General features: G+C 40.4%; 5 protein-coding genes across 8 annotated transcripts in view; 1 reads left to right on the top strand and 4 right to left on the bottom strand.

Moving 5' to 3' along the window:
- Positions 1 to 268: 268 nt before the first annotated feature.
- Positions 269 to 5,683, bottom strand: LOC111594239 (protein transport protein Sec24C). 2 transcript variants are annotated; one of them, XM_023307449.2, is made up of 7 exons: positions 5,095 to 5,683; positions 3,777 to 4,805; positions 3,238 to 3,691; positions 3,062 to 3,177; positions 2,133 to 3,000; positions 1,275 to 2,065; positions 269 to 1,208 (listed from the first exon to the last, which is right to left on the bottom strand). In XM_023307449.2, exons 1-7 carry the CDS (start codon positions 5,344 to 5,346, stop codon positions 1,068 to 1,070), a joined length of 3,651 nt encoding a protein of 1,216 aa, XP_023163217.2. In that variant the 5' UTR covers positions 5,347 to 5,683; the 3' UTR covers positions 269 to 1,067. The 2 variants fall into 2 exon arrangements, with proteins under 2 accessions (XP_023163217.2, XP_023163215.2); XM_023307447.2 differs by having other exon boundaries at positions 3,238 to 3,694; positions 5,095 to 5,682.
- A 337-nt stretch (positions 5,684 to 6,020) lies between these two features.
- On the bottom strand, positions 6,021 to 7,282 carry LOC111594234 (endonuclease G, mitochondrial). 2 transcript variants are annotated; one of them, XM_023307440.2, is made up of 2 exons: positions 6,967 to 7,282; positions 6,021 to 6,888 (listed from the first exon to the last, which is right to left on the bottom strand). In XM_023307440.2, exons 1-2 carry the CDS (start codon positions 7,138 to 7,140, stop codon positions 6,043 to 6,045), a joined length of 1,020 nt encoding a protein of 339 aa, XP_023163208.2. In that variant the 5' UTR covers positions 7,141 to 7,282; the 3' UTR covers positions 6,021 to 6,042. The 2 variants fall into 2 exon arrangements, with proteins under 2 accessions (XP_023163208.2, XP_023163209.2); XM_023307441.2 differs by having other exon boundaries at positions 6,963 to 7,044.
- Positions 7,283 to 7,539: 257 nt separating this feature from the next.
- Positions 7,540 to 8,737, bottom strand: LOC111594235 (endonuclease G, mitochondrial). 2 transcript variants are annotated; one of them, XM_030224441.1, is made up of 3 exons: positions 8,631 to 8,737; positions 8,385 to 8,564; positions 7,540 to 8,325 (listed from the first exon to the last, which is right to left on the bottom strand). In XM_030224441.1, exons 2-3 carry the CDS (start codon positions 8,553 to 8,555, stop codon positions 7,540 to 7,542), a joined length of 957 nt encoding a protein of 318 aa, XP_030080301.1. In that variant the 5' UTR covers positions 8,556 to 8,564; positions 8,631 to 8,737. The 2 variants fall into 2 exon arrangements, with proteins under 2 accessions (XP_030080301.1, XP_023163212.2); XM_023307444.2 differs by having other exon boundaries at positions 8,623 to 8,638.
- Positions 8,738 to 10,348: 1,611 nt separating this feature from the next.
- LOC111594240 (intraflagellar transport protein 46 homolog) lies at positions 10,349 to 12,266 on the bottom strand. Its single transcript, XM_023307450.2, has 3 exons — positions 11,900 to 12,266; positions 11,509 to 11,806; positions 10,349 to 11,441 (listed from the first exon to the last, which is right to left on the bottom strand). Exons 2-3 carry the CDS (start codon positions 11,641 to 11,643, stop codon positions 10,383 to 10,385), a joined length of 1,194 nt encoding a protein of 397 aa, XP_023163218.2. The 5' UTR covers positions 11,644 to 11,806; positions 11,900 to 12,266; the 3' UTR covers positions 10,349 to 10,382.
- Positions 12,267 to 12,940: 674 nt separating this feature from the next.
- The window catches only part of LOC111594233, a 53,756-nt gene continuing 38,701 nt past the window's right edge, over positions 12,941 to 27,995 (top strand). The window contains exon 1 of the mRNA XM_030224415.1: positions 12,941 to 13,241. The gene's annotated coding sequence lies outside the window, so the exon portion shown is untranslated. The remainder of the gene's footprint in view (positions 13,242 to 27,995) is intronic.

Genomic DNA, 27,995 nt, shown 5'->3' with positions numbered 1-27,995 from the left:
AGGGGTAGAAAACAACAACAACGAATACGAAAGGAACATTGATTAAAAACGCATAGTAGTTACTCAGGATAAATATCATAGGGTTTTTTCCCGATTCATGAGGTATAACACCTCTGCCAGTTCTACAAGTAAATTCCTTGGTAAATTCTTAAAAAAATCTGTTAATAAATATTTGTTTGTTTATTAAAAACAACCAGTCAAATGGAAACGACATTTTTAGCTTTTTAAAATAAAGTTTTTTATTTCTTTTTCAATAGTTCTTTTTGCACAAAGATTTTTGGGTTGTAAAGTAGAGGGGTCGCATATACCGATTAAATATTAAAATAATTCTCACAAGAAATTTATGGTTATTTATAGATATTAATAATCATTTGAATTACGATACAAAAAGTACATTACGCGCGGATAACCAAATATTGCATAGTAGCAAAAGTATGAAATTGTTTTTTCTCTTCCAATTTCCTTGTTGTTTAGAAACTCTTTAATTTCTATATCGTTAATCGATGTGTATACAATATTTATTGCATCAGGCCTTATTCACTGTTTCGTGTTGAACTACGAAAATTTCTCGTGTAACTGTGGTGCTGACATTTTCAATTTTATTAAAAATATCCAAGTTAATTGAACGGAAAATTTGAAGAAAGAACAAATAAACTCGAAAATAATTTGTCTAATTGCAGTTGCTCGTTTAACAAATGTTTATAGCGCAGAAATACACACACAAACACACATGCACACATACACAAGCATATGGAATACTTAAGATTGACAAACAATATAGAGAACATGCAAAATGTGGAAAGTTTAATAAAAGTTAATGGAAGATTTGTAACGCTCGAAATGATTTCGCGGCTAAATGTTTATATGTATATATATATGAATATGTATGTATAATTGAATTTATGTCTGCTCTATATGCTATAAATATGCCAACGTGCTCATTTAAACCGACGACTGCTAAACGAGAGACGGCGCATGCGAGCCCGATTCTGTGAGTAGCTTCTGGACCACCGCTCCTCAGTTCCGTAGCTGCTGGCAGTCGACGATTTATGTGAATTGCCTACGTGCTAACTTAACAGGTCCTTGATCTCCTTGTGCATGTGGCACAGGAAATCTACATAACTAGCCGAGCCATCAGTGCCCCGATCCTCGATAAGAAAATGCCGAAATACACTTTCAAGCTTATCGTTCTGCCGTACACAGGTGACCTGCAAGGATCAAAATGAGGTTAGTAAATTGAATATTAGCTCGCTTGTTTAATCTGCACAACTTACCCGCATGTAACGCGTACGTTCTTCCATAATCTGATCAATGATGTTCGTAATGCGACGTGCTAGCGGCGTATCGGCGGTGATTGCGAAACGTTCGGCATTCACTTGCTGCGTGCATTGGACACCAAATATGGATTGTACAAATGTGGGCGACAAAGACTGGCCCAGCCAAATAAACAGATGCACACCGTTCTCCAGTATATATGCACCATCCTCGGTGATCTTTTCATGTGTGCAGCGCACAGGTGTTGGCAGCGACGACTCATCGATCTCCACGGTGTGTATGGGAATGAAACGTGGATACAAATAGTTGACCGACATATTCAGATCCATGGCTAACACAAATTGTATAACATAGGAGCGATCATCGAGAGTCATATCGGAGCCTCCAGAGACGGCATCGTTCTTCAGCAAACAAGACGCGTACAGTGGCAATAGCTTCAGGCACTCGGGTAGTATCAATTGTCCAGCGGATGTCGGCGATGTGCAGTGCTTGCGATAGCAGGCCAAAATCTGTGCGGATCGCTGAATGAGATTGTCCTTGACCTGTTTGGGCGAGTGCTCCATCAGCTTGAAACACGCCTGCTTCGCAAAGAAAAGCATCATGGCGTCTAAGTCACAGCTCTTGAATACATCCGCTATAGTAACAGTTACGCGCAAAGCTAAATTCAATATGCGCAGACGACGCTGGCCACTGCATGATGTATACAGTAAGGCCACCTGTAAGTAGACATTTTCCTCCGGCGGCAACTTATCATCATGCTTGATTTCTATGCTCACCGACTTGGACGCATCTGTAAAAAGAAAAAATAATTGCTGTTAGTTAAGCATGTCAGAGAGATTTGCTCGCCTGCAACTTACCAATGCTCGCAAGCTCCACGTCAGTGGTATTAGACATGTAGAAGTGTCCGAAGAATTCGGTGGGCCGAATGCCTGCCGAGGTGCGGACGCGCATCACTGCATCAAACGCAATCGGACGTGATACATTCTTAATGATATCCTCAATAAGACGCTTGCCATCGAGCTCTGCTTGGAAGTATGTATACTTGTAGACCTCGCCACCAGTCAGACGCGACACTTGACCGATGGTAGCAATGTCAATGTAGGCATTGTTGAACACAAACAGATCAACGGAACAGCCCTGCTGTACGCATTCCTGTCCAAGCTGATTGTACACTGTCGTTTGTGGTGTCAAAACCGTCTTCTCCTTGTCTGTGCCAAGCAGCTTGCGATCATCGCGATTCTTGAGCTTGCCTGGTGCGTCAGCGATAGGCAGCGTTGAGTTGAACACCAATAGCTTACCAGAGGCATTCGATGCCTTAAGCGCTTCCAGACCAGCCTGTATAGCTGGATAGAGTATAGTTTCTGTTTCCTTGGTGTCAACGAACATGCGCGGTATTTCCTCCATTAGAGCATCGATCACCGCCGCCGACTCCTCTGGATGACAGAGGAAACCATCAAGCAGTGGCATAAACATCTCCTGTACATCGCCCACAACCATCATCTGGGGCTGGGCTAAGTTGCTTTTGATGTTGTAGAAGTGAACAGTGCTGTTATAAGTTATGAAGCCGACGCGCACCTTTGACTTATCCTGACCCTGGTCCACTGGCAAATGCTTGAGTATGTTCTTAATCTGCGAGCAAAGCAGATGCACCAATCCGGATTTGACCGTATTGTACGATACATCTATGATGAATATAAACGCGGGCACCTCTGGCGCTGTATTGTTCTAATAAAAAAAAAAAGGAAATTTAGAAAAAATTAACAGCCAATAAAATAGTGAAACCTACTCGACAGTAATCCTTTGTGGCGAGAAATTCGTATGTACCCAAAAGCAGTTCCGGTCGCTCATGCTTGTCCACGCGCTGTCCGGTATGATCCAAGTGCTGATAGTAATCAGGATGCACTATAAATAACAATTTTACATTTTATTCAATCTTATGAGTTCAATGTATATAGTGTTCACCTTCCGTTGTAACCTTGCACATAAGGCACTGGAAACGACGACCAGCATCCACGAACTGCATGTTGGGCGACATGTAGGCCTTGCAGCGATTGCAACGTATTGGGCCCATGTCACCAAAGTTTACAATTGGCGGTTCCATTTCGCCTTTGCCAATGCGAGCCAGCGGTGAAATATTGAGGGTTAGGGGCAGTGCCGTCGTCTTCAACAAGTCACCTGTATTGGGTATGCAGTAGAGAGAGGAGCGCATAAAGCGCGGGGACGAGTTGCCCTGATCATGCACCACAAACTTTGTGGTCACCAGCGGCGGCAATAAACCTGGCTGGTTTGTTACAAAGACTCCACCAGCTGCTTGCTGATTTTCAATCATCACCTGTATAGGATTTGGCATTTGATCGGGATCCAGGCGGCGCGGCGGTGCCTGTTGATACATACTACCAGCTCCCGGCATGGGCGGCTGCTATAACAATAAGTTCATGTTATATTAATAAAGTAACAACCAGATGAATTGTCCTTCTTTAGCGTTGACCATAGATACTTACATTATAGCCAGGGCGGCCGGGTCCTGGTTGTCCAGGATAGCTGCCAGGCTGAGGAGGATAGCCGGGCACAGGCTGCTGCATTTGCTGTCCGGGCTGTGGCGGATAGCCGGGCATTGGCTGAGGTGGATAACCAGACATGGATGGCTGCTGCAACTGTTGCCCGGGCTGCGGCGGAAAGCCGAGTGCTGGCGGTGGAGCTGCGCCAAACTGTTGTGACGCTGTCTGCTGTCCTGCTAACGGAGGTGCACCTGGAAATGCAGTTGAAGCCGGAGCCGGAGCTGGTTGACCAGCATATGAGCCTTGAAAATTGACAGGTGGTGGCACTCCATACGGTATAGAACTTGAACCACTAACAGGTGGCTGAGTCACCATGCCAGGCTGCGCGAATGCAGCTGCAGAAGCACTGCTTGCTGCTGGACGCTGAGGTGGCATGCCAGGCTGCGCCAATGCGGTTGGTGCAGCGGCACCAGGCGGCAACAGCGGTTGATTAGGTCGTCCATATGCGCCTGTCTGCGCTACTGGCGGTAGTGGCTGCATAGTAGTTGTGGATGTTGGTGGCAACTGTTGTACAGATGGTTTTGGTGGCATGTGCGGCAAACCAGCCAAGCTGGCGCTATTGAGTGTCATCTGATTAATGCCGCTGGGCACGCTCTGTGGCATTGATGGAGTTACTGATGCCGACTGAGCCAAGGGGGGCGCCGCTGATGTGGGCGGATACATCGAAGGCGATGGCGATGGCCCAACCGCTGCTGCTGGTCCAGCTGAAGATACTGGCGGAGCCGGAGACGGAGCTGTCGAGCCATTTGCATAGGCTGCAGCGTACGCATTGTTATTGTTATTAAAATTCATGCCTGAACCAACAAGAGGCATTGGCTGCGACGTTGGCGTAGCATTCGAGTTGAACTGATTAAACGGGGCCGATGGCGCACCAACAGCAGGTCCAACTCCAGCTGTGGGCATGGGAATGGGTGGTTGTGAGGGCTTCAAGGGATTAGCACTCACACTCAGGCCAGACATCGACGTGGTCAACTTTGAAAAGGCAGCCAAAGACGAAGAACGAGAGAGACAGGGAGATATAGATAGAGAACAAAATTAACGACATGCTAAAGCAATTCAATTATGTGTACGCTCTTATCAGACAGCTTCCATTATGAAAGCCTAGTTGACCTCTTTAGAGTGACTGCTACATGAGTAAATAAAAGAAACGCTATCGTCAGGGCATACAACTTGAACTTATTACTTGCTGCAGTCACCTAATTGGTAGACATTCATTTGGAGCCTGGATGTGGAACACTTGGTTTTAAGAGCTTAAGCTCACCTGCTGATAATTGCCATTTACATATGGCTGTTGAGCAGATGTCACTGGAGCGCCATATTGTTGTTGTTGTTGTGTTGGTGGCTGCTGTTGTGGCTGTTGATGTGGCTGCTGTTGTTGCGGGGCTGCCTGCGACTGCAGCGGTTGCTGCTGCTGTTGTTGTTGTGGTAGCCAACCCGTCGGGCCCTGTGGCGGCCCCGCTGGGTATTGTGGTTGAAATTGTGTCGGAGGTGGACCATACATGTTCGGATTCATATCTTTAAATATTGGTATGCCAGCAGCAACTCAATATGAGCACATAAAACCGTAGCAACAACTTTCACACAGACACAACACACTCAAATTGCAGCTCAAAGTTCGCGTTCTCGTTTTCACGAATTTGAACGATTTCAAACGTTGTTTCGCCGAAATTTGTGCTTAGATGCGTTGTCTTGCGATTGTTGTGCAATTATTTGCAGCTTTCGCTGGGAATGAGCGCACAGGTAAAGCAGTTTTTAACAAAAATTCCAAGCAAAACCGAACTTCCACGTCAGTTCGCAAATTCGATTTTTTTTTCTGCTGCTTATTGGTTGCATTTGACAGTTTGCCACGTAAAGTTGTCGCCTGTGCGACATATATCGATATTATTTCACAGATGTGCACTGCTCAGTGACATTGATTTCGATATATGTTGCGCGATATTTTTAAAATACGTTTCGTAAATGTGGTAGAAGTATCTCCCCATCTGTTAACATTTTTTTACCAGTTCTTAATCAAATTAATTAAACTATTATCTTTTAAGAATTGTGACGCAGGGCTCAGTAATATTAGCAAAATAAAAAAAATCTTTGTATCGATATATCGATACCGAACCACTAAAAATACTGCAACACAAATAATCACACCAACTCTGTTTTTCAAGTTTACAGTTACATTTTAAAATGTCAGCGGAAATTTAAAAATGAATTTTATTTATAACTGATGATTTCGGAGACGATTTGCATGCATTGAGTGAATAGACTCACTAAGATATTGTAGATTGGATGGTTGATTTTCAGTCTTATATTGTTTTTTCTCGAAACGCACAGTTGATTGAACACCCTCGAAAAAGCGAAGGCCAGTATGCCGCTCAATCTCGGCTATATCACACAGATAATCGGTCAATTCGGTACTGCTGCATGTTGAATTCAGCTTATTATCTATTATGTAGCCCTCCATATAGGGAACACACTCCGGCAGCTGTGGATCAATAATGAGCACCTTAAAATAATGTGATGGCGTTGGCAACGGAATCCAATCAACAATTTGATATTCCAAAGTCCAATCCTCGTCGGGCCGACAAGATGGCAAGTACATGGGGCCCGTATAAACGTACACCGAACCGAATTTCTCAGTCATTTGGGAAACATGTTTTTCCAGTTTACGCCAAATTTCGAGCTTAAAGGCCTTGCAAACACGCGTGGCCCCGCAGCTTAGCACATAGGCATCATTGTAGCGGAGGTGCAGTGCATCGCCGTCTGCCTCGGTCGTTAGCTTCTTATAGTTGCCCTGCAGATGTTCGCACATCCACTTGGGAGCATTGGTACTTAGGTCCTGCGAGACCACATAGTCTTTGTGCACATATAAATTCTCCATGCTGGGCAGGCCATATTTCATCAGATCAAGCAAATCGGGCGATAGCGACTCTGGTCTCTTAGTAAAAAATATATTGGTAACCATATCAAATAGCGGAACGACCAGATGATCGCGTATTTTGCTTGAAAGACAATTGGAACGATTCCACAATCTCGCTTCATGATCTGTTCGAAATGTGGACAGCTGAACAGGGAAAGGTCATTGATATTGACCATTGATTATCAATATTCCGCTATCGAAACATATAAAATATATACCTACGAGTGGATACAGTTTTCGTCGATGATGAAACACATATGGGTCCGTTTTTATCATCCAGAACAATTGACGAATCGCAATTTCCTGCTGGAAGTAGGCGCCGAATACGAATCCCGTTAAGCCCGCCAGCGCATAGAACGCACAGCTTTGGGCTCCAGGGTCTACAATGTATGACATTATTATGTGTTGCAACTATATTTAGGTAACTATGCTTTTTAGTGGCACCGATTTACTTTTAATTTTGTGTTGATTCTTACAGATCTCAATATACAAGTGACAAACGCTTACAAAGTCATAGCCTCCTAATATTGATTATGTATGAAAAGTATTTTTGTATTTTAATCAGTATTCAGATGTAGTATTGCCACAGCTCTCATGTAGCGTTTTAACGTAACAACTAGGATATTAGCCTCGATGAAATTGATTTTGATTCTGATTTCGAACTTATAAACGTAAAACGTCTTCCTATTTTTTTGCTTTTCATTAATTTAGCCTTCATGTTTATATAATAATTGAAACCTTATCACATGATATATTGAACTTTATTTTTAATATATATATTATTATTTTTAGAATTCATGCAAAATCTCGAAAAACTTGCGATTCACTTGGATAGTTGCTGCCGAAAATTGCACTTCGGCGTATGCCCTGGAAGAAATGAAGACCTGCGAAGTGTTCAATCTCTCGTATATCGCAAAGGAAGTCGCGTAGGGTTGATTGATCCGGTATGGGCGCATTGGGTAGCACATACGCCTCCATATAGGGCTTGCCCAAAGGCAGCCTCGACTCCACCATGATCACTTTGAAGAAGTGCGTGGGCACTGCCACCATACTTGAGCCAATCATTTGGTATTCCACGCTCCATTTACGATTGCCCTGTGCTCGGGGCTTAAACAACGGACCAGTGCACACATAGACCGAACCGAAATTCTGTGTTAGCTCCCTGACATAGATCTCCAGTTTGTTCCAGGCGCCGCTATTGAAGCCCTGGCCTACTTGTGGCGCAATGTTGGTCAGCAAGAAGGTTTCATTGCAGTGTACTTGTTGCTCACGATGATTACCAGCGGCCGCCAGATGACCACGATCAAAGCCCGAGTGTTTATAGTCGGCGAGCGTGGAACGAAAATTCGAAGGAACACTCAAATCTGGACGATAGGTGGCGCCAGCGCGGCCAACGCCCCGCGCACCCTGCAAATTGGCCAATTGCAAGTGCTCGCAGACCCAATGCGCCACGCGATTGCGCCGATCGTAGGACAGAACAAAGTCGCTGTAGAGCCTCACATCATCCAGTCCCGGAAATCCATACTTCATAATTCGCTGCATATTATTCGATGTTTCATTTGCGACGCTAAAGAAACTGAACTGTGGATCAGGTCTTGGAAACTTTGATTAACTTTGATCATTTAATTTGACTGGCATACCACAGCGAAGATCTTCGGACTGATGTAGTAGGCGTAGACATCCTGTTGTATGAGCTGTTGCAACTGCCGTGTTGCATGGCTGTGTTGAAAATAAATTCCAGCCAAAAAACAACTAAATGCAGAGGCCAATCCAAATGCCACGCCCAGCAACAAGTGCCAAGGGCGGCGCATGAATAAAAACTAAAAATAGAGCTGACTGTAAATTTATGCTTAGAGTATATATATGGAATATTATTACAGTGTTACCTGCGTTTTGGTTTTGAACAACTATTCAAGCTTCAGATTAGAATCAATGTACTTCTCAGCGAGATAGCTTTACGCCTTAAGAGCCTCATCCAGTGCTTAGCGCACACAATTTGTCTTTATACAAAATACATAAGTTGTGGTGGGACTGAGGAGATCCTTGATCTGCTATAGGAATTTCATTTCCCCATGTTGAGTAATATCTGTAATTATTTTAAAAGAAACCTTGCTATATTTTATATATTAATATCAGTATATTTATTTTCATCCACAGACGACTACTGCCCACAGGTTCATCTCAACTAAAACACCAGACAAATGTCTGGGCTACACAGAAGGTTAATATGGAACTTACATATCAAATAAAATTAAAACACCTAAATCAACATTAACCTGGCTATAAAACACATTATACAGAACACAATGGCATGTTCGCAACCAAGTCATATACCACAGCAAATAAAAACATAACATTTTTATTTTAATTTGTAACAGTCAACAGATTACATTTGACTACTTTTGAAAATACTACTACTACTATACTATATACTATATACTTTTCTATATAATATGTTCGGGGAACACTTAGAGTTGTCTTTGTTGCAAAAGTGATAAGAAGAAATGCATTATTCAGATTATCACTTATGAAACGCGCTATTATCATTTATTTAAAGATTATTCCATGATATTTTATAGTAATAATTGGGCTCGAAAAGTTAATATACGTCTATAGCTGAACCAGTAAAATTAAAAATAAAAATTGTATTTTGAATGTATTTATTTAAGTGATTTGAAATTGAAATAAATTTAGTACTTTCAATATTGTGACCGTAATATAGCAGATTTTAAGTTTCGATTTAGTTTTTAATTTAACTGAACTATAAGTCGGCTTCGCAAGTGATCGAGTTGTGGGTAATGAAGACATTGCCCATTGCAGGCGACACAGCTGATGGCGAAAATGAACTGCAATGTAATGCATTTTGCATGTGCTGACTGCTTTGATTGACAGCCAGCCGGCCCACAAGGACATGGAGTGGGTGCATAATGCGAGTACACAATGTACATCACGAACAGGTGTGTCCACAGCAGGTGCTTACGCATCGAAAATGCCATTAATGGCGCTTTGCGGGTGCACGCATAATTAAGCTTGTCAAATGGTGGCAGCGACATCATCGCTGCCTTTGGACGTTGCTGTCAATGTTGTCTTAATCGGCTCTAATTAGCCATTTGTTGTTGTTGGCGATTTGGACAACTGGACGATTGGGTTAACTGCTCGTTCCTCCTGACTACAACAGGTTGGCTTTGCTGCCCCAATAAGCATTATGTAAGATTTTAGCTTCACTATTTATTTCAGCTCCTTTGCTTGAGCCAATTCAATATTTTGGCAGTTCAGTGTAACTTGTTGTGCCTCGTTCAAAAGACATGAAGCTAGCTAATCCACTCACGGAGCGAATGAAAAAATTGCAAGCCAAATTTCATTTTTGTCACTTGCAGCTGCAGATAAAAAGTAATTCGCACTACAAAGTGCAGCAGACGTAAAGCTTCCACTCCGCTATTAGGTCATTCCCCACCCAACTGAAACAAGAGAGACAGAGAGAGAGAGAGAGAGACAAGCGAAAGAGTAACGTGCTTTCCAGTCGATTTAATAGCCAAACAGCGGGCGCATCCCGCACAAAGGCAAACAAACGGCGTCTGGCTGTCACTTAATCGAAGCCATTAGCGTTATTAGTGCAAGAACTCCACAAACTCCTGCTTCTACTCCCAGGCCTGACTGGCGGCCAGGTAGAGGGCAAACAGCGTCTGTATATTGTGTATGTAATCCGATTGGGTTTCGAGCGGCCCCTCCACACCGAAGCATTCGCAAAGCGAACGCACATAATCAACCAGCGATATTTGTTGTTGCAGACAAGCGCGGTAGGCCTCGTCGACAGCCTCCTTGTTGGCAGCTGTGCCGAAGGAGCGCGGCCAATTCTCCAGCAGGGCATCGATGTCCTTACGGGGCTGTGCATCGTACATCGATTGCGTCATATGCACTTGCTCCACCTCGGCTATCCATTTCTCAATATCCTTGGCAGTCTTCGCGGTGGGCACCAGCGTCGCTGAGCGAGCGGCATGGCGCGAATTGCCGGCTCGACCGCCGCTCAGCACCGAGCGCAGCTTCATGTTCAGCAAGCTGGGTTCACTCTGTGCACCGGATGGTTCGTCCAGTAGTATAAGGCCCAAGCGCTGCAGCTGCTCATCCAATTCGCGTTGCCGCTGTGCCTGTGGCTGCAGCAGTGCTGGCGCCTGCACCTTCAGTATGGCATCCACGTCACCCACGGCGGGCACAAATTCCGGCACAAAGGGCTGCAGATGGTAAGGCGTCTCGATCGTTTGCGGCGTATACTTGAGTATGTAGGGAAATAGCTCCTTCAGTTCCGGCTGCAATGGGAGCTGTTCCCATTTATCCGGCGTTAGCTCAAACGTATTCGCCTGCTCCTGTGCCGGCCCAGCACTGTGCCGCTGCTGCGTCGGCTGTGGCAGCTTCTTTTGTTGCTGCAACATCTTGACGCCTGCTGGCAGCTCTCCGGCCGCCTCATCCGAGCTGCCAAAGCTTAGCTGGTCATCACCTATTGGCATTGGCTGCACTTGTTTCCCATTCCGTGTGCTGCCCGGTCGTGTTTGTGGCCGTGATGCGGACGCCGCCATGCCGCCCAGCTGCAGTTCGCTATCATCGTCGTCGTCGTCGTCATTATCGCTGTCATCGGCCTCATCATCGTGATCTATGATATCTTGCAACAGGCCATCGTCGTCCGCGGAGCTGCCCTGCATTTTCTGTATGTAGTATATGGGATATATATAGTTCCTTATAGTATATACTTCCTTATAGTTAACCGCTTACCATATTCCGCTGTCTGCCCGCAGCGCGACTGGCGGCTCCGCTCGTCCGGCTCAACTGTCGCTCCATTGGCACACTACTCAGATGTTTGCCATCCGCTGAGCCGCTGATTGTGATCTCTTCGTCGTAGTAATTCATTTTCTAATTCCTTGGCTGATTGTTGATTTGATTTTAGATCCTGTAGCATTTACCTTGCAGCAAATTGCAATTTTACGCACTTCCGCCGAATCGCAGATTCACTTGCTGTAGAATTTTTGCTACCTTTTGCAGGTGCTAGGCTTGTCCTTTCGCGCTGCTTTACCTGCGAAAAGAAAAACAATTGTCAATTGTTTTGGGCCCATCAGTTGCCTTGACAACCAGCACGTTGTTGTGGTTGTCTGTTGGCCCGGCTTACTTCTATATGTTTTCTGGCGAAACTCTCCTGCTATCCGTGCGACTATCCGGCTAGCGCTGGCTCGGCGTAGGCGCTGCTTGGATTTAATTACATGAAATGGGAATCTGATTTTGTAATACCCTTCAAGCACCTCGTCGATGGTCTGCGACTGCTGTCAATATTGTGACTACTTGAACAAATGAATTTTCAGGCTTACGTTGGCCGGATCTGACCCTTTATGACGACTGTTTATTTATGAACCCTTTTTCGGTTGTCTTCAAAATGGTTTTATGAACAAGCACAGATTTGCATACGCTCAAACCAAGGGCTAAGTGTAACTGGCGGCTGTTCTGATGGTTCTAATGTCTGCACTAAAACCTTTTTCTAATTATGCATATAGATCATTTTCCTTGAAAGATTAAAAAAGGACAAATTAGAACGAAATAAAAATATTGAAAATAAAATTATTTGATTCGATATCCTTTAAGAACTTGATCTTCGGCATAGAGGCATAGCTCCACTTATCATTTTATTAAATTATTTTTTTTTTATTGACAGAAAAATATTTTATTAATTATTTGTGAAATCTCGTCAGATACACAAAAATTCTGTACTTGACTAATTGAATCTGCTCGAACCCCGCCAGCGAACACAACAGCGCCGTCCATGGGCGCAACGACCGCTCGAACATGTTGCGGCTCGATGCGGTTCGGTTTGATGTGCAACCGCGCAACCGCAACGAAGATGAAAACACAACACAACAATTTTCTGCTTTCATTAGGTTTTGGATGTTCGCGCTGTGCGTTTCGTTGCGGCTGCTGCGTGTTTTAACAGAAATACCAAAAAAATAACGAAAAAATACGTTTCAATTTTACGCTGTTTTTAAAATGTGCTAAAAGAACCACAACAACAAAAACAACAGTTATTTATATTTATAATCAAAAAAAGCTTTGAAAGTAAAAGAAGTGTGAATTATTGAAAAAAATCATTAAACAACAATTCGCTCACATAATTAACGCTGATTAAGCCGCTCGATTGCTTAAATTACGCGGTAAATTTTACATTTAATCTTACGCAACTTTAAAGATATTTTTTATAATACGAAGTTAATTAATAGCGCCTTTATCCCCTCGGTGTGGCTAGACTTCATTAATAGCTGCTGTTCTCTCTCTCTCTCTCTTCCTCTGTGTGTGGAAATCAGTGTGTGTGTGTGTGTGTGCGCCCGTATAGGTGTTTGCTGCGCCGTGCGACTGGCACAATTTTCATTATCAGACGCTAAAAGGATTACGAACCCGTTCATCTTCATCTTCAGCAGCAGCCTTCGCTTTGAGCTTAGCCAAATATTTGCAACCATCCACAAACGGTAAGTTGATGCCCCTTGACCAACACCCCTCACCACCCACCATCCATCAGCCTGCTGCTTTATGTGTTAGCTTTCACGCCTACCTCATAGGTCCAACATTCCTGCCCTCTCCACAGCAAAATGTTTTATATTCGCGCACAGTTAAAAAGGGTTATGTCTGCCCCTGCCCTCAGCACCATCCGAAGCCCCTCCGGAGGCCGGGTCAACCAAGTGTTGGCCGCATTGTTAGCTTAAACTGTGCTTTGTGCCGTTACCCGTTGCATGCTCCCAAAACTTGCGCAATAAAATGAAATTGTTTTGAATAATTGAGAGCCGAGACTTGGCAGCCCCATCTTGTTGTAATATCCTGTAATTGTAAGTGTTATAGCTAGAGAAGTGCAACTGTGATTACATAGGGTATTCGTCAACTGAATCGATTCAATGAGACATAATTTGAAGATAGAAGAGAAATGTAACTCATTTGATTCAGCTTAATAATTTATTGGGACAATGTGTTGTGCTTTACAGAGTGTCTTCAAGTCGATCACGCACTTTGGTAATATAATTTATATTTGGTGCCTTTACGGTCAGCGAACAGTTTTCATTGTTGGGTTTCGGCTTGGGTTCCGCCACACATATGGAGAGTTTCAGGACTCGAATAGGTGTCTGGGGCATTAACAGTTAACATGTTGCGGTTTTTGATTGCTGCAAAATGCTGCTTCTTCTCTTTTTTTGTAATATTTTTTTTTTGTGGTATTCGCACAAAAAAAGGTCCAAAAGGTTGGCCCTTTTTATGCACTGCGAATCAGTAGGGCGAAAATTGGATTTTGTGCAGAAAGTTTACTGTCTGGAGCTGAGCTTATCAATATGTTTATATATATACAGTTAACTGCAGACCATAAAACTTGTTATCAAACTCGAATTGCTTTTTTCAAAGACTCGAAACAATTTCTTTGATCTTATATGACAATAAAACAAGTTTAGCATTCTATTAGGAAAAAATATATATTTCAACTTCATTTAAAACAAATTTTGTTAGATCTTTATGAAAAATATATGCATTTATGCTAATATGTCAGAACTAGGTTAATATATTCTTTAACCAGCTAGTTTTAAGCTCTGTTAGGAATTTGCCAATAGTGAAGATAACAAACAATATGTTCTGTTATCTTCACGCTTCTAATTATTGATTTGTATTTTTATTTATACAGCCATGTTTTATGTATATATAGTTCATTTAATTTTTTTTTTTCATTGACATATATATTAAAAGAAATATGTGAAAATATATAAAAGACAATATGTTAAATTTTATGATTGAAGTATCTTTACTATATATTTCCTATGGCCAATCTTTACTTCAATGTTAGCCATTTTCATGCAACCCTGAACACAATCAATAGCGCACAGATTGAGCAATCTATATACCTGCGTTATTGATAGCTGCGTTTCATTACAGACTCGAATCGAATCGAATCGAATTGAATTGAATTGAATTGAATTTACTGACCTTACACCCGCCGTCAATCCTCAATACTCCACTTACATTTGGCATTCCTTGCTCATTGATGAGCGGCTAATTAATTTCTATTCAAGTATATAAATATATCTAAGTCTACATATAGAGGAAGACGTGGAAGCTTCCTTCAAACTGGCCAATATAAATGCCATTGCTTGTGGACGTTTTTATTTGTATTTGCGGTCTGTTTTATTGTAATCTTTTATGGTGCAGTCCAATGTTTTGCCTCAATTCTCATAACTTTGCCGACCTATATATAATTGTGGGAGGAGCAGGCTTTATAGCGCCTAAAAGTGAACAGCACTTGCTGTCCACTTTCCTTTTCATTGTCTCGTGCGCTTATCGCAGTCGTTGCTTTTGGTCCAAGCATTTTTATGTCTGTTTTGCTTTGTCTCTTTCTTTTACTTTTTTGAATACCCTGTACTCAGTGTCAATGGGGAAAATGGTTTTATGTGTCCAATGTGTGCTGCAGCGCAGAATATTTATAATTGAGCTTATAAAGTTGGTAATTGGTATTCGTTACGATTTGTTTTTAAAAACATTTTCCATATTGATTTTTGAAAATTTCCCAATAATTCAATAATAATTGTAAATTTTTTTTTATTTTTAATTATTTTACATTAATCGATTCCATTTGTTTTATTATATAAATCACAATTACACTAAAATTTAAAATAAGAAACAGTAAGAGATAAAGCTCTACCAATTACAGGGTATGTGCTAAGCGAGCATTCGAGTTAAAGATACTCCTACTTGAAGCTGGCTGAGTCTGTGTGAATAGGCTTAAGGATGCTCGCGTTGGCTGCTGCTTTGCTTGGGGTCTGGGATAATCATCAGCATGCGCGGCCATGTTCTCAAGTTCGTCGTCGTTTCAAGTTCAGCGAAAGTGAAACGTGTCGGGTATTTGGTTTTGGTTTAGTGCTGGGGATAGGTTTTAGCTGAATAGGCTTAAAGGTAGGGAGGGGCGAACGCAAAGGGGAGCTATAAAAATAAAAATTGTTTGTGCCGAGTGGAAAGTTCGTTTGGCAATTTGAATTGAGTTGCAGTCACAGTCACAGTCATAGTTACGCTACGACACACACACGCACACACACACATAACCAAGGCAAACGGCAAAGTTTTCAAGACCCGTCACAACACATAAAGCGATAAGATGCCACGCAGTAGGCTCAAATTATGTTTGACATTTTCAGCCAGATTGGTTTTTATTTAAATTAGTTTCGAATACATGTTGTAGGCCCAGAATACCAGCCAACCAGCCCCCAACCCCGGCTCATACTCCCGACATGCTCGCTGAAGTGTAAAAATAAGTTAAAAAAAAAGAACGGAAAATAAGCAAAACAAATTGATTTGTGCATTTTTTTTCGCTTTCTGCTGAGATTTGCGAAAAAGTTTAGAAATAGAGTATGAATAAACTGTATTATAATGAAGTGGAACTTCATTTTGGAGTATTAAATTATATTTATAAATCGCTATATACAATAAGACAGAATGAGTTAGACACGAAGCAAAACTTGTATAGAATATGAATACATTTAAATAAAATATGGGAAATTTATACGTATATATTAAATATATAAATAAATAAATATAAATATATAAAGATAAATATATATACATATACAAATTATCAATTGAAAAATGTAATTTTGCAGAAGGTTTTCCGCTTTCAATGACATTTTCAGCAAACTTAAGCTCTATTTTTGTGTTGAGTATAAAGTATGTATTATTTATTTGTATAAGGGTATCCAAAGAGAGGGTATTATCTTTGAAATTAGTTTTGTTTTTTCCTGTTTTTATTTATTTTTCATTTTCATGTTCAACTGCTGCCTCAGCTGTTGTTCGTGAGCTTCGATTGAGTTCCTTGAAAGCTTGCCAGCTATATGATATCCCATAAAAATAATAAGCAAAATCAGTTTCAGTTGCCGACTTTGAGACTCGGATTTCAGCGCTGCCCCACGATGACAAATTGCAAATAATCGCTTGTTCGCAATTGCAAATATCAATACTGAAGGCTATACAACACTTCGTTTTTATTTATTTTTTTTATTTTTTATATATTTATATATTTTTTGTATACTCTGAACCGATTCAAAATCGCAAATCAGGTTATAATAGTTTTGTTAAAATGAGGTCATTAAGTATATATAATTATAATTTTTTTTAGTTTAGATACCAACTCCAAAACTTTCCCAATTGCAAATATAGCCAATATGTAAAAGAGTATAATTTTTTCCTTTTTTACTAAGCTGTAAAATATTTCAATAAAATATGTAGCTCAAATGCTGAAGATTTCACTGAAATCCGTTGTTGTTAAGCAACAGGCTTTGGCCAATTAGGAAAAGCACGTGGCAAGCAGCGCCAACCGCACGCATTTTTCCAATAAATGTGCATTTCTTTCTATTCGAAGAATTGCAGTTGCGATTGAATTGTGTTTGAATTGTTAGCTGTTACTTTACTTTGCATTTGATACTAATCGATCGAGCAGTGAAGTGGCGGTGTTAGAGGCGGTGAGTTCAAGCCTTGGCCCCGACGGTTTTTATCTTTCTTTTTTAAGTTATTTTACAAACGTGTTATAGACACAAGCTATGGAGTGTATCTCGTAGTCGGGCACCTGCGACTAGAGTTTTCTTGTTATATATATTTGCAAGCGAAACGAGCTAGCAGTTAGCCTAGCTCTAGTATTTATTAACTTTTTATTTTTGTTATTTACTGCCGAGTTGTCAGTAAATGAAATGCAAATAATTGGTAAGCAACTGTTGCGCCTAAAGCTCACATTGTATAAATATGTTAAAAATAAATTTCGTATTTGCTCAAGTGTCGCCTTTGTTGACAGCTTGTGATCAGAGGTGAGGAAACAACAGGAGAACAAAATGGGCTAAATTAAATAACCTTGCTGAGAACACCAACCAGAGACTATACTACAAGCTGAAAGCTGCACAAAACCTATAAGACCCATTGCACTATATGAACAGAGTATAACATTTCTAAAATATAAATCTTTCTTAAGATAAGTCTGTAAATTACATTCCGTTTAGTGTGGACATTTTAAGCATTTTAAATGCCGCACGAGCTTTGGAGCTTCCGAGATTAACATCTCTATATAAACAGCCCGTCATCTCCAACATCAACTCAGCTGTCGCTCTGGCTTGGCAAATGTTTTGAGTGCGCCACATCATTAGTGGACATTTGTTTGGCCAACACCTGAGACTGGGGCGCCACTTGGTCGATAAAGTAGTTATTTATTTCCTTTAACTTGAGCTGGCGGAACAATCAATCTCATTGACAACGCGGCCCCAACCAAAATATTTGCATTGTTGTTGTTGAGTCTTCGTCTGTGCCTTGATAGCTTCATTGGCAGCTCTTGTCATATGCATAACATTTCATTTGGGTTTCTTTTTCACTGCCTCTACCCAATGTTAATGTTGATAAATGATACAACTTACATTTTCCGCTTCGCTGTGGCTCATCTACTTATGACTGCTCTTTTGTTGCTGTTAACAAAGTTATATTTTGGAAAAGTTGTTTTCCGTCATAACGAACCGAAACTACACTTTATAAGGTCTAGCTTGCATCGAATAATGTCGCACAACACAAAGCAGTTTCTGATTAGCAACACTATAAAACTTTATCAATTATGAAAGTGGAATTTTATTTTTTAGAATTTTATATAAGTTGCTGGTAAAGTTTTCTGTCTCTACCGAGCGGCACAAAATCCTCTTTTAATTCTAAGCCAAAAACAACACAAATCACTTAGTCACTTTGGTCAACAGAGCCGACTGCGTCACTTGGACAATGGCTGGAATCGCGGACAATTCGCCCTCTTTAAGTCCACTTTCTGCTCCTTTTGGATTCAAATGAAAAGTCTGAGTGTAGCCTGGAGCCGCATCAGTTGTGAGTTGAAGGCACTGCAGCTGCATAATTAGCTGAAGTGGGCCGCAGGATATGGCGCATTTTATCTCTTAATGAGCCTTAGCATGGCCCGGAGGCGTAGCTTAAATGAAAATATGAAACTAACTGCTAGCATATGGCCTTGCATAATATGATTTAAATATAGAAACTGCATACTGATGCAGTTCATGTAGCGTTAGGCACGTGCCGGCCTGACCCAATTCAACATGATGCAGCGCTATAACAATGGCCTGAACGACGAAAACCGCGCCCAAAATATAGCAATTGCAACCCTCCTTGTAACTGCCTTCGCAGCCCAAACACCCTACTGTACCTCTTTCTCTCTCTCTCTCTCTCCCTCTCTCTTCTATCATTTGCCACTTCTGTCTTCTACTGACAGTATTTGGACTGCATGGGATTGTCTGTTTCAAGGGTGTTTTTGGCTTAGCTGAAAAAAAGGAACACAAAAATTTGGGTCAACATTGCGTATGAGCATTTTTGGCATTTGTGTGCCTTGACAATGCTGACAAAACAGGGCTTATAAAATTGATTCAAATAGGGCAAAGAGAATGTCAACAAGTTGAAATTATCTTAAGGAATACTTAAAGAAGAGAAATTATTGTAACAAAAAAATAGGTAATAATAATAATATAGTGTCATTATATGATTATATTAAAATAATTATTTTATTTAAATTTAAAAATTTGAAATTATAGATAATATTACGATACTTGTTTCCTTTTTTTAAGCGAGCAAAATAGGCAATAAGACGAAGACTAAGTCAGAAATCCGAAGGGTAAGGCCATGCCAGAAGCTCAATAACAGCAGCAACATGTCAACAACAATGACAATAGGAATAACAGGCGCACTGGCAAACGTGTGACAGGCACGTGCGTTATATTCATCATACGCCATGGCGACGCAACCTGGAAGCAAACAACCCGCGTCTAGCTCTTGGGGGTTGCTTCGTGGCCAATTATGAATTTGTCTCTATTTGTTTGTCACGCGAACAGTGACAACAACAATAATGAAAATAACAAGACCAGCGAAACATGATAAAAAACATCTGCATAAAAGTTCCACTTGTATTTTTCTATCTACAGAAGTTTTTATCTTGCGGATACTTGGCTTGCACTTGCCGTTGCTTTGCAGCAAAACTTTTTATTGTTGTTGCCCCAAAACTTTTACTCACGCGCACACACTAATACACAGGCAAGCAGCAACAAGAACAATTGGGCACGTGTTGACACTAAGTCACCTCTGAGCAGTAAAAGTTTCGCTCAAGCAATTTTTGGAGAAAAAGGATTTTAAACGATTTTTAATTAAATTTATGAGGACAGCTGCCATTAAGAACTTTTAACTCACAACAAAAAATCAAAGCAACAATATCAACAGCAACAACAACTAAAATAAGAACCGTAAGCTTTTTACCGCTCGATGATAAAACTCGGACAGAGTTCCAAACATTAAAGCAAAAGACAAAGTGTCAAAATCTACAAAAGAAAAAGAACAAAAACAACTGACTCATGTAGAACAGACATAAATAAAAGCGAAAAGCCTGAACCCGAGCCCGAACTCGAACTCGAACTCGAACCCGTAACCGAACCGTTCCCTCAGCCGTAGCCCCGCTCTCACCTGCCGCAACAAATTGCCAAGGTTTATAATAATAATAATAAATATATATATCTTATGCATACGTTAAAAATAGAACGAGCACTATCGAAGTATATATTTAAATATACATCTACATCTCTATACGATTGTATGAGCTCATCTATTGTCCAGAATTAATCAAAGCCCGAAGTCGGAAATATCATTAACAAAATTCTATTTTGTTTTGCTTATCTCACGGCGATTGGTTTTTGAGAACTGCTATTGCTCATAACAATATTGGGGACAGTGTTTAGATAGCGTATCTAAGACAAGCACACTCACACACACAGATACGCCGTTCCGTTCCATTCATTGGTATAGAGTATTTCTTTGTTGACTCTTTAACTGTTCCATTGCTGATAAAGCAATTTACCGGCTCTGCCTTTCCACCTATTGTAGAATGATATAAGCAGTGTAATAATTTATGAGGTCAGTTATTTGGTAATTGAAAAACTGTGCTGAAAATGGGTCGTATTAAGTGCCAACAGCTAAGCGCTCCGATTAAACGGCACTTCGAGTCGATTGGTTTAGGCCTTTCAGCAAATATGTCGCTATCATGAAGATTGTTTAGAACGAATCATGATCAAATTTGAAGATGTCTGCAGTTAGCTATGAAACTAGGTGAACTGGTTCTTTAAAAATTTACTTCAACAAAGTGCTAATATTTGTTTTATGCAATATTCAGTTAATCTCTAGTTCAATATAATACTTCACTTATAAATATTTCTTTAATACAATATATAGTCAAACCTTTGTTTAATAACTGAACTAGTTCATTGAAACAAGTTCATCTTTGACTGTAAAATTCAATGTTTTTGAAACTTTTTACTATATGAGAACTATACTTGAATAATTTAATAATTATATGAATTAGTCTAATGAACTAGTTCTTTTCTGTATTTATGACATCATCGCATAACCGTATATGCTTTTTTATCAAAAATAAAATCCATTCACAAATCGTAACAAAATATTTAATCCAATTCCACGTCACTAAATGAACTAGTTCCTTCATGGCTTATTACGAAATCATTTCTGATAACCATAACAAAAAAATATTTGCGCTAGACTAGTTATTCGTAAACGCTCCAATTTACATTTAAGGAAAATCATTGCCCAACTCATGGACTTAACTTTTCTTTAGCGACTTATATTTTGACAGCTCTGTATGTGCTCCATATGGCAGCCGACATATTTTTGTTGTCTGCCGATTGACTTACATAATCCTACGATATTTCTCATGCAGTTTTGCTGCTGCTCCATTGTTTCTGTCATTATTAATCCAATTAGCAACAAAGAACATGGCACACTCCAGGCCAGGCACAGCAGGCCAAGGCACTCACTCACTTGTGCATTGCACAACATTCACACACACGTACACACTCATATGTACACTCGTGTGTGTGTGTGTGGCAAAACGTGCAGCTAGCAAATTGGGTCAAACAATGCACGAGACCGTATTGCCAACGCGAATCAGTTGATTCTTCGGTCACTGCTAATGCTTCTCTACTGTCCGTTCTCTCCCCCTCTCTCTCTTTCTCTCTCGCCATTTTAAGCGGCTTAGACGCAGCTACTTAACGTCAAACATTGGGGCGGTGCCATGCCAATGAACATAATGATGAATTACGACCACGACGCTGTTGCTATAAGCAGCTACTGCAAAGCCACTGCGAACCACTGTGCTGCGGTTAAGTGCATTCCGACCATGCCCATAAAAAGGTCAAGTTCAAGCGTAAATAGCTCGGATCAGCACTTCTTCGAGCTGGTGCTGGTGGTGTCGAGTCGAGTTAAGCGCTTTATAATTGTTTATAAGCAGCACTGGAAACACTTGCATAAAGTTTCGAATTAAGCGAGCATTCAAATGAGCAGGGTATGTGTCGAGAGAGAGTGCTCGACTACAAAGATACTCTATGTATGAGAATTGACAAATATGATTTTTATTAATTAAATATATATTGGCACTGATTAATAGTTACCCTATATTAATTACGCTTCTTTCAGAAAACTTTAGTTTTTATAATATTTTATTATTTTTTTTTTATATAAAGTTATTTTTTTTATTTTATGTAATTTATACTTTTCACATAGAAATATGGAAAATGTACTCTTTTCCATACATTTTTTGGATTTAATTCTAATTAAGTTCTGTGTACTTATGTATCTGAATGCTTTAATATCTAGCTGTAGCTATACAACTCGTTGAGTTCTTAAATATTTATTTATTTCTGTTATTCATGCATAGATATTTTTCTTATGTATTTATCTTATTTGAACAAGTGGCAATTGTGATCCACTTTAATAGTTTAATGCGCCATTCGTTATTCAAGTAGACTTTATCAATTGGTACCTGATATTGGCATTGTTTTATAATCCAAAGTTAAGCACTTCCCGTGCTAGGGTACGTGCAGCCCTAGTGGATTAGCGTGAAGAGCTCCGATAATGAATAAATAATGTTTAGAAGTAAATAAAATACAAAAACGTTCAACTTGGTTTAAAGAGATAAATAACTTTAATAGGGAACATTTTAAAGTTTAATAATAGAGAATGTTTTAAAACCAAGCTTAAAATATTTCAGGAAAATTCTAATCGTTTTTCAACAACCACAACTGAATTTCATGTTGATAGAGTGAGACTTCTAAAAAAGAGTCCATCAGGTGTTTACCTGGTCGAGTCAATAAAAACTGTTGAGTTCTCTTCAGATAATCTATCCGTCATTGTAAAAAACACACATCAACTGTTTCAATCCTTCAACTGCAACAGCAACTGCATTGTGTCAACTTTTCTATTCACACTCAATCAATCTATTTCCATGTGACAATTGATAACCATTCTCTGTGTTTTCCATGTGGACATTTTTATTTTTCTTTCGCTCTTTTTTATTTGTTTGTGATCCTACTGTTGGCTTTTCCACTTCAATTGACTTAACCTTTGCGCTTTTGCCAGTGCCTAAGCCGCTTATTCGGGCAGTCAACATTGTCCGACAATTTCAAGAGCGTCGCCAGCGACAACAGCAACAACAACAACTCATGACTAATCGCTTCAAAATGCACTGGACACACAAACACACACGCACACACATATACATTAATCATCAACAGAACAACAAGCGCAGCATAAAGATTAAGTATGTGTACTCATGCCCAGATCCGAGATAGCTTTTGACAAAAAAAGAAGAAAATAATGAAATACAATTGCGGTTTATACTAAGAAAAGTACCGCTGAGAGCTTTCAAATATTAAATACCCTTTTTTATTATATACGAAGGCAAAAAGTTCTTAGTTTAAAATGCCAAAAAGCCACAACGAAATGAAACTAATTTGATTTATTCAGTGTGATATTCATAGTAAGAATAAAACGTAAAACTAAAAGAATTAAAATTAACCTTCAAATGCATAGATACGTGAAAAAACTGGAATGCCCCATCAGTAAGGGTATAGAAATATGAAAGATATGCATAGTTTATGAACCCAACAACACATTCCTGCACATCTGAATGTTGATATGCAAGTGTGTATGTGTGTGTGTGTGTGTGAGTGTGGTTTGTAAGCACAGCATTGATTGAAGCACACTCATTCACACACACACGCACAGATTTGCATAAGTTGTTGAACTTTAGATAAACGCTTGACTCAACGAGTTTTCAAGTATCATCTATGGGGTCCACTGCCAGCGATAGTTGAAAGAGAGTGACAGAAGCTCTAGGCAAAATTATGCTTGAGCAGCTTGGAGAAAGAGCTGCTACGCATTTCACTGCGTTACTTTTTGTCAATTTTAATTTACTTCGAGGCCCGAGGCCGATGGCTTAATTCAAGTGGTGCCAAGTGGTGCCCAAATTGTGTGCCATTGGGTGCCAGGCCAATACCGCAGCCAAAGCCAAAGCCAAAGTTAAAGCTAAAGCCAAATGCCAAGTGGAGCTTGCTGGAGGTTGAGTTTTTCAGTGTTGATTTGCATAAATTGCCAATGGGCGTCAATATTTGGGCTGCTTGCCCGACCGAAAAGCCACAGAACTTGTTGGAAAAACTCCAAATTGCAAATTGCAGCTACCTGTTGGAGGCGTGGCCTGATACGATTTTGCCAAAGCTAAAAATAAACCAGAATAAAAACGGAGTAACGGATAGCTTCTACATGCAGAAGTTGTGACACTCTGTTTCATTTTTAGGTTTATTTTCGAACTCATAGAAATATATATAGGTATTTCTAAAAACTCTGAACTATCTGAAACAGTATACAACAGTTCGGCTTTTGCATACAAATTGTATACAAAAAACTATAGTACCCGATCGAACAGAGTATACAAAAAAGGAGAAATATATTTTTGTTACAGTTCTTTGCTGAGCGGCGCGTGTTTTACGTGACATTCGGCTAAAGTTGAGCCCAAAAATGAAACAAATTGAAAAATTTGCAATTTCTGTCTTACTGAATACGAACTGTGGAACGGGCTTTGCAATCGAACTGATTGAGCTGCAGTTCAAAAGGTTATTATAATCAAAAGAGTAGTATTTGTCGTTGAATTGCTTTTCAGTCAGTTGGCTGATTAAGCTTAGCTAGCTCAAAGCAACTACAAGATCGAGCTAAATTGATGATGTAAGGCTCTGGTGAAGGGTTTAATTTGATTATCTGTTATACAAATCTTATATTATTTGGCTTAGGTTATACAATCAATTCAATATATACTATGTTTAATTCAGCCAATATTTTTGTATAAAACTTCTGCTACGCAAATAATTAATTCTATCTTTAGTCGATACTATATATTTCTTTATTAATCATAATAATTACCAATTATTCAAGTTCTTCAATTAGGGAATGCTTACGAATAATATTATATATAAATTATTTATCTTTAATTTATATGGGCATTGATAGTATAAGTATTTATAGTTTCTTTTATCCTTTTTTGTGCCAAACATAACCTAGAGCATAATAACTTCGACCCGATATAAGTCGACAAACGGCATACAGACTTTTCACTTTAGTCAACAACTTGGAGGCTGCTCTGTTCACTCGACTCTGTTGTCGCTGATAAGCTTTAACAACAACACACATAGGAAACAAAAAAAATTCGGAACGGAACGTAAACACAAACGACATTATCATAATTGCTTATGCTTCATTACATATTTGCCCGGCTGGTACCCGACTGCTGGCAGAGTAGCGTACCAAGCTCCGACTAGCCAGACTTAAAGCTGGAGGGCAATCCGAGGTCTGTTTTGGCCGACTCTCAGCATAATCATTGAATAAACAAACTGATAAAACAAAAGCCACATAAATAAGCGCAAATATTTGTTAATATTTCCATGTGCCCACATAGAGCCAAGTGCACAGATATGGATAAAGATCAAGACAGAGTCAGAGACAAGTCGAGATTGTGGTTGACTAGTGAGATACTCTGTAAGCAGTGCAAGGCTTTTGTTCTTAATAACTTGAATAACTTTAATTGCTTAATTTAATAAGACTTTGTTAATGCTAAATCGATATTTATCGATACTGTGCATCTTAGGCAAGATCATAAGAGTAACCACCCAATATACCATTTTTCACAGTGTACAGGGTATCAAACCACAAACTAAAACCAAAGCCCAAAGCTCAAACCAATGAGGCAGTCATCAGGTTTTTTTCTTCTCGATTCTCTTCTTTTTTTTTGGGCACGGTCAGGCTAACGGTATTGTGTGAGGTTCTTTGGTCTTTGTGTGCCACAAAAGCGGTTGGCGAGCCGCAGCTGGGGCACAGTTACAGCACGCCCAAAAAAGGGCATGTCTTCCATGAGGCCGCAAGTCCAGACTAAGGCATCCATCGACATGGCCATCGCCATGTGTATCCGCTCGCAGTTGCTGCTGCTGCTGCTGCTGTTGTTGTTGTTGTTGCTGGTCGCATTCGCATACGCGTCCGCCCGTGACTTGGCGATTTTATTTTCGCTCCATTTGTGGCCATAAATATTCAGTCAAGTGTCATCCAGACATGGCATGTGTAGTGGAGTTTGAAATGAAATAGAGTTGCAGTCGTGGCGAAGGGGGAAGCGGTGGCGTTGGCGGAAGCAGCGACTGTGATACATCCAAGTCGCGCATATGAGCCGGCTTACAGCCAGTTAAGTCACTTCTGTGGACGCGACCAAGTGGCCCGGACCCAGACCCAGACTTCAAAGCCAAAAACCTAAAAACCCCAACCGCCTAGCATCTGCCAATTGCGGTGAAGATAATTTTTTTCTCTTTTAACATTGCGTGTAAAAAAGAGTCGAGACTGTGTTTTATGGCTAGCGCATAAAAATGGAGACAGTTTGGGTAGTCTATGGAGTATATATGGCGTTGGCAAAGCCATTCCGAAGTGCATGTAATGGGCCGAGTCGAACGAGCATGTTAACTGCCATGTGGGAGGCTGTTGAAGTTATGAAGAATTGCAAACCACTGATATGCCATCATCTTCCATATAATTGTGTATAACAGTTGATTGCAGATGAGAGGTCGTTCAAAAATTCTAACTCAGATCCGTAGGCAGTTAGATAATGCCAATAGAAAAACTTAATTAGCCACATTAACTAGTTAAATCGAATGTAAGAATGAAGAAATTAAGGAAAGTTAAGAAATTTTGATTAGGTTTTATTTGTATTTTACTTTTTGATTTGAAGACGGAAAAATCTACGAGAAAGAAAGCAAATTATACGAGACAGCATTTCAATAGATGTTAACTGCAGCTAATATACACAACTCATTGTAACTCTTTGAGTAGCCCTCGTTTGAGGCCACACTTGTAGGATATTCACACGGAAGTGCAATGCATACGATAAAGTATTCAGGCGCTCGGCCTAATGCTAGCATTTGTCCTTCCCAACGGAAGTGCCAGGATTAACTGGGCACTTGAACACGATTAAGATGGAAGTAAAGTAGCTGGCTTCCACTTCAACCTCCGCTCGTCCTCTCCCTCTCCTTATGGAGGCTCGCGTGGTGAATGGAATTGAATACATCTGGTAGCTCTTCCGCATATGCGCGGTAATCAGTTGAGTCAGTGGCAGCAGCAGCTGCTTCTAATCATGATTTGTTATCAATGAATGGCCATCAATCAGTTGCGCTTTAGAGATAACTCGCTATCTATGTATCTATCAGATGCGTTGTATCTGTCTATCAGATGCGCTGGCAGCTCAGCCTTGAGTCAATCATTCGCACGTGCTTGAGTTAACGATAACGCTCAATTTGGCTAAATGCAATTTGCATACATTTAAGTAGCAATTGCCCAGAGACTCCAAAATCTTACCATACCTAAGTTGTCCGACCCCCGGCCACCACACCGAACAGGAGCTCGCTAAAAGATTGCCCGGCTTCATTTGTATTTTTGGGGCTTTTTTCAGGGAAATGCACTTGGGTCACGTTTTTGATATTTCATTGAATCAAAACAAATTGCTGGTGCCCGGACGAGGGACCAGGCTTTAAATAAATAAATAAATGTTCAACCGCCGGGCACAAAATATGTTGTAACGAGCTTCGAGCTGTCCGCTCGTTAGGCAAATGGCAGCAACCGCACCACACCGCACCGCACCCGCCATAAAATGTATCCAGCTCGTAAAAAATTAGATTAAACCTCATAAAAATGTAAGTTGTACTCAATTAGATGGTCAAGCAAGCAACTGTTGCCATTGGCCCATGTCAAGAGTGTTCCAAACTCTCCAATTGACTATTCTTAGCAGGATTTTCCTTTATCTAAAGCTGTTCTAATACTCTGTT

Source organism: Drosophila hydei, unplaced genomic scaffold (genome assembly GCF_003285905.1).
Source record: "Drosophila hydei strain 15085-1641.00,03,60 unplaced genomic scaffold, DhydRS2 tig00008114-arrow-pilon, whole genome shotgun sequence".
Taxonomy (NCBI): domain Eukaryota; kingdom Metazoa; phylum Arthropoda; class Insecta; order Diptera; family Drosophilidae; genus Drosophila; species Drosophila hydei.
This window is presented reverse-complemented; position numbering and strand designations above follow the sequence as displayed.

What these genes read in the sequence shown, in the direction of transcription:
- LOC111594235 (XM_030224441.1), bottom strand. Translation starts at nt 8,555, where the DNA reads ATGCGCCGCCCTTGGCACTTGTTGCTGGGCGTGGCATTTGGATTGGCC. An exon ending in GTCCGAAGATCTTCGCTGTG is followed by an intron (nt 8,326 to 8,384) that starts GTATGCCAGTCA and finishes CCTGATCCACAG; the next exon opens with TTCAGTTTCTTTAGCGTCGC.
- LOC111594240 (XM_023307450.2), bottom strand. Translation starts at nt 11,643, where the DNA reads ATGAATTACTACGACGAAGAGATCACAATCAGCGGCTCAGCGGATGGC. An exon ending in CGGGCAGACAGCGGAATATG is followed by an intron (nt 11,442 to 11,508) that starts GTAAGCGGTTAA and finishes TACTACATACAG; the next exon opens with AAAATGCAGGGCAGCTCCGC.
- LOC111594234 (XM_023307440.2), bottom strand. Translation starts at nt 7,140, where the DNA reads ATGTCATACATTGTAGACCCTGGAGCCCAAAGCTGTGCGTTCTATGCG. An exon ending in GACGAAAACTGTATCCACTC is followed by an intron (nt 6,889 to 6,966) that starts GTAGGTATATAT and finishes TTCCCTGTTCAG; the next exon opens with CTGTCCACATTTCGAACAGA.
- LOC111594239 (XM_023307447.2), bottom strand. Translation starts at nt 5,346, where the DNA reads ATGAATCCGAACATGTATGGTCCACCTCCGACACAATTTCAACCACAA. An exon ending in GTGCAAGGTTACAACGGAAG is followed by an intron (nt 3,178 to 3,237) that starts GTGAACACTATA and finishes TGTTATTTATAG; the next exon opens with TGCATCCTGATTACTATCAG. An exon ending in AACGTACGCGTTACATGCGG is followed by an intron (nt 1,209 to 1,274) that starts GTAAGTTGTGCA and finishes TGATCCTTGCAG; the next exon opens with GTCACCTGTGTACGGCAGAA.